This window comes from Cariama cristata, unplaced genomic scaffold (assembly GCF_000690535.1).
Source record: "Cariama cristata isolate BGI_N322 unplaced genomic scaffold, ASM69053v1 scaffold16562, whole genome shotgun sequence".
NCBI lineage: Eukaryota > Metazoa > Chordata > Aves > Cariamiformes > Cariamidae > Cariama > Cariama cristata.
Window position 1 is genome coordinate 1 of NW_009603381.1, and position 8,924 is coordinate 8,924.

Genomic DNA, 8,924 nt, shown 5'->3' on the forward strand with positions numbered 1-8,924 from the left:
CGGGGCGGTTAGTTGTGAAATACACCCGGGCTCTGTCGGAGACCGGTTTTGAGGAGACACGAGCCGTGCTTGCCGCCGAGGAAAGGGAGGGGAAGGCTGGCGATCTCCCGCCGGGAGAGCGGGGGCCGGGCAGGGCTCAGCGCCCCGCGCTTCCCCCGCCTCAGGGAGAACCGCCCGTGGGCTTTTGGTTCACAGCCACGAAGGATGAGGCGAAAAAGCACCGTTACCGGGAGAAAATATCCGAGTACATGACCAGAGCTGAAGACATTAAAAAACACATTGAAAAAGAGAAAGAAGGTACGGAGCTGTGATGTACCCCTTCGCGTTTAAGTACCCGTTGTTATGTGAATGTTTTATGGGCGAGGTGGTTAACACAGGAATTATGTCGTGATCTTTTCTCTTCAGATGGCAAATACCATAAGCAAATCAGGATAGAGGAAAACGCAACAGGTTTCAGCTACGAAAAGCTTTTCCAGGAGTACCTTACTGAGACTGTTTCTGAAGTTTGGGTGGAGGACCCGTACATTAGGCATGTTCATCAGGCAAGTAGATATTCCGTGTAACTGATACAGATGTAACTACTAAAAAAATTCCAAGTTACTAAATTAAATAAAACTTTTACAGTTATATAACTTCGTACGATTCTGCGAGATGCTAGTTAAGGGGCCGTGCAAAGTGAAAACAATCCACCTTCTCACTTCCTATGATGAAGTAAGTGTCTAGACTTCGGTTTCTATTTCCCTGTACTTGGGTGAAACCACATGCAAATATACATATAAAAAATAAATTTATTTTTAAATACAGATTTGCTTTTGCTTACTAGTACTTGTTAGATTGAGCCGCTGATGCCTTCAGCAGAAAACACAGATTAAGAGAAAAATAAAAATGTGATAGTCAAACATAAATACTTTTATAAGTTTTCTGGTAACTAACAAATTCTTAGTAAGTAGAATCTTAATGGAAAAGACATTTTTGTGAAAGTTTTGTTGTGGAAAATGTCATCAAACCCAAAGCATCTATTAAGATAGGGGTTTTTTTCACTTCTGAAAGCTGTATATAGTTGTCATTTTAGAGGCTTTGATAAGCTAAAACCTCTCAAACTATCACTGCATTTATTTTGGCTCAAATAGTAATTCATATCTAGTTTTAAAGGGCTGAGAGTGAGCTTCTCCTTCACAGGGTCTAGAGCACAAGTCTGATGGGGAGCGGCTGAGGGAGCTGGGGGTGTTTAGCCTGGAGAAGAGGAGGCGGAGGGGAGACCTGATCGCTCTCTACAACGACCTGAAAGGAGGGTGTAGCCAGGTCGGGATCGGTCTCTTCCCCGAAGTAATGAGCAATAGGACGAGAGGAAATGACCTCAAGTTGCACCCGGGGAGGTTTAGATTGGCTATTAGTAAAAATTTCTTCCCCGAAAGGGTTGTCCAGCATTGCAACAGGCTGCCCAGGGAGGTGGTAGAGTCACCATTCCTGGAGGTATTTAAAAGACGTGTAGATGTGGTGCTTAGGGACATGGTTTAGTGGTGGACTTGGCAGTGCTAGGTTTATGGTTGGATTTGATGATCTTAAAGATCCTTTCCAACCTAAATGATTCTATGATTCTCTCCCTTAGGAAGTGTACCTGTAATCTGTCTGCTTTTTATCCTGTCTTTGAAACTGCGAATCTGCCTTCATCCAAGTTACTTTCTTTTGGTTTAAGTTATTACTAAAAAGGTTTTGCTGGTGAGTTTAGGAAGAGGTGATGAGAAGTACAATATACGGTTAAATAAAAAAACTCACTATGTTATTTTTATTTTTAACAGGGTAGTGGGAGGAGTAAGCAGGTAAGCGGCTTGGAAGAAATACAACAATCCTTGAGGAATTATGGAGTAACACTGAATATTGCATTTTCGTCTTCAATACATGATCGAGAAATTAGGTGGGTGCTACCAAAAATCAAGTGAATGCCAGTTATTTGAAGGCAAACTACTCAACCCTAACTTTTGAGCTTATTTCTAATTACAGCTGTGGTTAACAAAGTGGAAGGCAGTGGCCTTCACTGGATAAAATTAGCCCTCCATAGTTTCATGTGTTCTAACTGCAAACATCATAGTAGATGTCTCTTTGTACAGAACAGTGTCTTCCATGGTTCATACAGGTATTGGTGACACTAGGAAATAATTGTGATTGAAACAAGGAGCTTGTGTGTCATCTGGATGTAACTATTTTTTCATTCAACATACTCATAGCATTCAAATTTGTGAATTTTTAAAGCAGATTCAACAATGGATGGATGATTAAGATTGGAAGGGGTCTTGATTATTTTAAGAAACCACAGGTAAGAATTCTTTGACCTCTTTAATTAACTTACAATGTAGAAGAGCTCATTCTATGTTCACCATGTCAATTCTGTTAATTTCTGCAGGGTCATTTCAGCATTGGATCCTGTGACTTTGACTTGCGACGTTGTCATGAAACAACAGTGGATGTCTTTCATATTAAACATACAAAGAAAATGTGATCAGATAGACTGCTTTTAATGAGTGTTTTTATAAGTGTAAAGATGTAAGACTGGAAGATGCCGCTTGAGTCCAGCTGCCCACCTCAGAAGCAACTCTTCTAAGTACTTAGTCCAGCTAAGGTTTAAGAATATTTGAGACTTTTCAGTCTGAGAAAACACAGCTATACAATTCCTCCACTGTACTTCTCCCATAATCTTAATTTCACAATCCATGATCTTAATTTCACAAGACCCTCAACACTGTCTCTCGAAGGCCTCTTTATTGTCATTTCTATTTTTAGTATTAATTTTGTCTTGAGCAAATTTTGAGTTTTGTGTCTTTAATTGGCCACCTCACAAACATTTGAAGCTCGGCTGCCACATGCCCTCTTTATAAGCAACCTGATTTATTTCCTTTAATTCCTGTCATGACTACTGTTCTGCTGTGTTTTGGTCAATCCCACAATACCTGATTTCACAGACATTACTAGTAACCCTAAATCTAACATTCCATTTTCCAAGCTCCTTGCAAACATTGTAGTGTTCAGTATACAGACATTTTAGGGTCGCCTTATGTGTCTCTGCATGATGGATTTTGGGATGGAAAGGATGCAAACAGCTGTATTCTTTTCCCTGTCACTCCTATATGTTCTTTCATTCTGTGATGTATGGTCATATACCTAATTTCCATCCTTTGCATTAGGTGTGGAAAGGGTGTATGATCCTCTCCCAGTCTTTTTCCCTGACTTGCAAGTTTAATCTCCTTCCGGCTACTCATGCCAGTCCCAACTGCAGTAAGCTGTTTCCCTGCTACTAAGATAGTCCCCTAAAAAAATAATTGATTTTTAAATTCTTCAGAAGTTGGATACCCTGAAACATTCTTGTTAGTAGTGATTCTAAGGAATATGCGAATTGGAAAAAAGACAAAGTCCTTTCTTGTCTTTCCTTCAACCTTTGGAAACCAGAAGGTATCACCTGAGCTGCTGCTGGTTTTTCTTCTTATACAAGAGTTTTTGATCATTGTTAGCAATAATCCAGCAAAGTCTCATATTCTGATGTGAAGAACGGGCAGTGACCTCTTTTGCAGGTCCCAACAAAATCTTCGCAGCCTCAGGACTGATCGGTGCCTTATGCTTTCTGCATCTTGTAATACAGTATGCCTTTATATTCCAGTAGCATGTTCATTGCTAGAACTTTTTCTATCACCTGTATTTCTTTTTCCTGATGGTTGGTGTATTCCATTATACTTTTTTTTTCTAATTTGCTTTATTCTTCTTTCACCTTCTGTCATCTAATGCTGCTATTCTTTTACTCTTGCTTCTAACACAAATCTGTTCCACAGCTATCAAGAAGAAACAGAGTGGGTCTTTGCCTTGTTCTCTGGGTCACAATTTTATTCTTTTGCTCATGCTTCGAACACAGCAAATCTGTTCCACAGCTATCAAGAAGAAACAGAGTGGGTCTTTGCCTTGTTCTCTGGGTCACAATTTGCCAGTGGTTTGCCTTCTTTATCCTTTTGCATAATAATGTCTCAGCTTTTTAGTGTTACATCAGCAAAAAGAATAACATACGTGCCGCAGAAGCTGTATGCTACCAGCTGGTCCTCCCAAACGTTCCACAGAAGCTCCCTGGCTTGCTGCTGTGATACTAGGTTTCTAGTCACTGTTGTCAATTTTATTCACTTGTGTATAATATATGCCTATTTTTAATGGGAATAAAGGTTGTTTTTTATTATTTGTAGTTTTAGTCATCTGTTTGAATTCTTCTTGGCACTACATAGGGTAATTCAAGGAAGGTGGGCAATGCCTTACAGATCAGCCATGTTTGGGAGGTTCACTGTAAATATCGTAAGCTCCCGAAATGTTAAGCTTTGTATATTTTTAACCTAGTCCAGCAATTTCAAACATACAAAAAGCATGCTGCAAAATAAGTTTAATCAACCTGACTTTTTAATTGTACTCTATTCTTTTAAATATATTATTTTGTCTGAGTAACTTCGCTTAGCATTAGTTAACAGGAGAAGGAATTCCAGGCTGCGTATTGTAAACTCATCCGTGACCTGGTTGCTTGGCTGCGGGGGCCTTGAAGAAGATAAGGAGGAAACTTTGTCAGCAGAGGCTGCAACCACCTAGGTGAGAACAACAAATGGCCTGTCAGGAGTTCGGAGGCAGAAAACCAAAGAGAAACAACTGAGCCCCCAGACCACGGGTTACCATTGGACCAAAAGGTGCATGAAGGGTGCATGAAGAGGGAGTGCATAGATTGTAAGACTGTTTAAAAGCCCAGGCTTTCTTTGTTTCGGGGTCTCTCCCTGGAGGCACCGAGCTCGAGCTGTCATTCTGCTGTGCCATCCAAATAAATTAATTTTTTTTCGAAGACTGGATGGCTGAGACTCTGCTACAGGAAACCTAGGGCGAAAAGATTTCTTTAACAAAGCAAAATAAAAAGTCACCTTAAATATTTTAGATGAACTTTAAATTTTAGTACTTAATTGGAAATCAAAAATCTTTATGCTTTCTGCATCTTGTAATACAATATGCCTCTCTGTTCTAGCAGTAAGCCCCTATGATGTGGTCCTCTACAAATACCACAAGAGGCAAGCATGGTCTTCCCTCTCTTGCCTGTTCAGTGCTAGAACTTCTCTGTTTTCTAATTAGACTATAACTCACTAGCTAAGACCGCAGATTTCCTTGCAGATCTCATGGATATGCAGTATCTGTACATATGTACAACTTGGCCTTTAGTGACATACCAGTTGGCACTGCACTGCAATTTTTACCTTTAAGCTCTTTATCTCTGAATAGTTCCTTTCACTGTCAGTAGGAACACCATGTATGAAAAGCAATGGGCATCAATGAATGGAAAAAAAAAAATTATCAGAGGAATCTAAGAGTACAGTTCCACAATCATTTTACTGACTCCAGACCATGTTCCCTGCTGCCACTCACAGTTACATAGTCAGATCATGACCTGGGTTGTGCAGCCAGGACTGTCCGTCCTGGCATCATCTGTGGAGATGAGCTTAAGCCACCTTCCCTGCTGGCGTCACTGAGCATGGTTCAGTCCTACAGCGTGACTGCCAGTTCCAGCCGAGCGCTGGATTCACTCCCACCGACTGCTCTCCTTCGCTGAAGGTAGGTCGCTTCTGCCACGTTACTTTCTCCTGCTGAGTGCTGCTCACCCAGCCATCCTTTGAAGAGGGCAGTGTGCAGGTAACAGTAATGCCTCATAGGCCTTTGCAGGCCCCACTTGTTAAGAAGTATTTGCAGCTAATGGTCTTGTTTGCAGGATTTAATTAGCACAGGACTGAAGTACTCATAACAGGATATACTGCCTAGGGCTTCCTAATCTGACTGTCTTAGACCCTCCTTATTTGAAGCATTTCAGTCGCTGCTGTTACTTGTCATATCCTGCTCGTCCGACAGTTTGGTGAAGAACAAATTGTAAAACCTAGCAGTATATAAACTCTGTAACTGTCTCAGTTGGGCAGAGTTCCTATCGGCAACCTCCCACTTGAAATTTAACTAACTCCACTATTCAAGGGCAGTTTGGTGAAGAAAGAGTTGTATAACATAAAGGTATATAAACTCTGTCACTGCCTCACTTGGGCAGAGTTCACATCAGCAGAGGCTTGCTCTCTCCTGCTCTGTGTTCTCTCCTATAGTAATAAAACTGCTGCTGTTCTGACCTCATCGAAATTGCATTCCAGTTATTCCATGACAATTTGGTGCCGTGACTTGGATTCAAGTGTCCTGCCTCGCCTGGGAGCACCGCAGACTGATCCCTGCCGAAACCCGCTTGGAGCCACTCAGAAAGGTATGGGACCTTTCAAATCCCTACTGGAGCTTCAGCCAATGGTTGTCTGTACGGACAAGGACAGTGGAAGTCAGAATGTCCTTACAGACCTAATCATAAGGCTTTTAAGTCCAGTAGGATTCAGCCACCCTGACTTTCCACCCAATTCTTCCCTCATGCCACAGCCTCAGAAATGTGATTAGGACAGCCCCAAGGCCATAAACATCATTGCTCCTTTACTTTCTTTAGGCCAGACTGGTCCTTATTTATCTTGCCCTATTAACAGCAATATTGGGTTTTGCCTAATTGATATTGGCATTTCTTGGTCCTCTTTATGTGCCTCCGATTTTCCTTATCTTTAGTAGTAAATACTGTTCGTATTTCAGGACAACCCATATGTCATCCAGTAACAAGCCCTTTGTAACTATCCAACACATTTCTGGATACCATGCTTTCCTTTTAATTCCTACCAGCCCAGTTAACCTTCTGGGAAAAGACTCACATAAATTTGGTTGTGCCAAATATTGTGCCCTGAATGGAATTTACCTTGATGTACTCGCACCTTAACAGGGTCAATTTATGGCTTTTTTGCTTGATGAACCTCCCACTTCAAATTTAACTAGCTCTACTATTTGAGGGCAGTTTGGTGAAGAAAGAGTTGTATAACATAAAGGTATATAAACTCTGTAACTGCCTCATTTGGGCAGAGTTCACATCAGCGGAGTCTGTTGCTGCTGCGCGGAGTTCTCTCCTACAGCTGGAGCAATAAACTGCTTCTGTGCTGACCTGATCAAAATTCCATTCTGCTTATTCAGCAACAACAGTGAAACACATCTTGAGCCTTTCTTTCATGTTACTTTATATTGAGCTATTATTTTTATTTAATATGAAAACTGTCGTTTTCAGTTCGCTACTGCCTTTCATTAGCAAATTTTCTCCTAGGTGGTAACATAAGGAACCTGTTTCTCCTAGATTTGTATTTGCAAGTGTATTTCCTAATGCAGAAGAAGTATTCCGACTTTTAGCTTAGATACCAGTACCTATGGCAGCAGTGACTCCCGGCTTTGTGCCAGGCAGTGCAGGTACAAAGGAGGCACATATGGCCTCCGTCCGAGTTAGCCTCTCCTGCTCTCATTACATAGACCCCGCACTGAACTTCCTAATCCTTCCCCTGCTCTTGCACATGCATGGACAGAAGCCCTAATCCAGGGTGGAACTGCTGGACTGACTGACTACACAGCGGCGAGCTTAGCTTACTAGCATGCTTGTACAGCAGAAGCAGAGGGTCACCAGAACTCTGCAAGGAAGGGCTTTCAACCAGAAACCAGGGGGACATCGCTCTCCACACAGCTCGGGGGCTGAGACATGGCCTTTAAGCTGCTGTCTGCAAGGCGCGGGATGCAGGCTGGAGGATCCAGTGCAGCAGTACAGCGGCAGTTTTCCATCTACCCCATCAGCCATTTGTACCTTCTCTGCTACAGAGCCGGTCTGATGCCTCCACCATTTTCCCTGGTTTAAGCAGCGATGATGTCTGTCAGCATGGAGTGATACAGGGCTGCAGCCTCTTGCAGTGGCTTACATCCTACAGTTTGGAAACCTCAGGTGCAGGCAGTGTGAAATCTAACTGCTAGTAGGTAATACTAAGCAAAAGCACAAGATTAAGCAGTTTTAATGACTAACAGAAAAATTCAGGTTGTAGAAATCAACGTTTAAATTTTGTTTTCAATAAATAAAAAAGCAGCAAAAGTTTAATTTACATTTTCAAAATGCAAGTCACATTAACATTATCATATTCTCACATAGCAGATTCCACCTGCTGTGGAACTCATCATCTTGTGGACACACTCTTAGTAATGTTGTTGCTAGTGCAGTGATTTCATTTGGGCAAAACTTACTGCCAGTAAGGCTTTTCACCAGTTCACTGCACAGTGCTGGTGGCAGCCACTGCTCTGGCAGATCAATGTTACAAACTTCAATCCTTCCATGCTTTACATCCATATCTACTTTGACGTCAAGAACAGAATCTTTATAGATCATGTTAAAACGAGTGCTGATGCTGAACTTTGGTGTTTTTCCATACACCCATTCCCAGGCTTGTAGTTCTTTAGTCTTATTATTAATTCCAGGAAGCACAGTCTCATCAGCTGGATTTATTAAGGCGATACGATGATCTATTTGGTGCTGCGTAGCATATTCTTCAGCAATGGCATCCAAGAGCATCTCACAAGTTAAACTAGGATCCTCGTCAAAGAGATTTTTCACTGAGGCAGGCACACTAGGAGTGGCATTGCTTTTTAGCCCTTTATAAGGACTCTTTAGCACAGAAGTTAAAACAAACTTATCTGCGTTACAGAGTAACGTACAGTGGTGATAAGCAGTTGTCCTTCCCAGCTTTGCAGCAGTACCTGAGATTTTGTATTGCCTATCTAGCAAGATGTCATATCTGTCAGTGACATGCACATCTAACTGGGGGCGCAAGGCTTTCAGTGCCTTCACAACCAGTTTCAGGTTTTCCATTCGCTCATATTTTTTTCTGGTTGTAAAGAAAGTCAAATTGATATTGCCTAAGTCATGGTAAACTGTCCCTCCTCCGCTTCTTCTCCTGGCTAGTTTTATATTTTTTTGCCTCAATAGCCTGAGATTGCATTCCTGC

At 41.8% G+C, this 8,924-nt stretch overlaps 2 protein-coding genes across 2 annotated transcripts in view; one reads left to right on the forward strand and one right to left on the reverse strand.

Moving 5' to 3' along the window:
- The first annotated feature begins 200 nt into the window (after positions 1-200).
- MITD1 (MIT, microtubule interacting and transport, domain containing 1) lies at positions 201-2,497 on the forward strand. The gene is made up of 6 exons (XM_009695179.1): positions 201-297; positions 406-542; positions 625-711; positions 1,800-1,915; positions 2,254-2,314; positions 2,402-2,497. The coding sequence occupies exons 1-6, from the start codon at positions 249-251 to the stop codon at positions 2,495-2,497; spliced, it is 546 nt and encodes a 181-aa protein (XP_009693481.1). The 5' UTR covers positions 201-248.
- Positions 2,498-7,976: 5,479 nt separating this feature from the next.
- Positions 7,977-8,924, reverse strand: part of LIPT1 (lipoyltransferase 1) — a 1,265-nt gene continuing 317 nt past the window's right edge. Inside the window, exon 1 of the mRNA XM_009695180.1 lies at positions 7,977-8,924. This exon is cut by the window's right edge and continues 317 nt beyond it. Within this exon, the coding sequence (XP_009693482.1) occupies positions 8,045-8,924 (880 nt within the window). The 3' untranslated portion in view covers positions 7,977-8,044.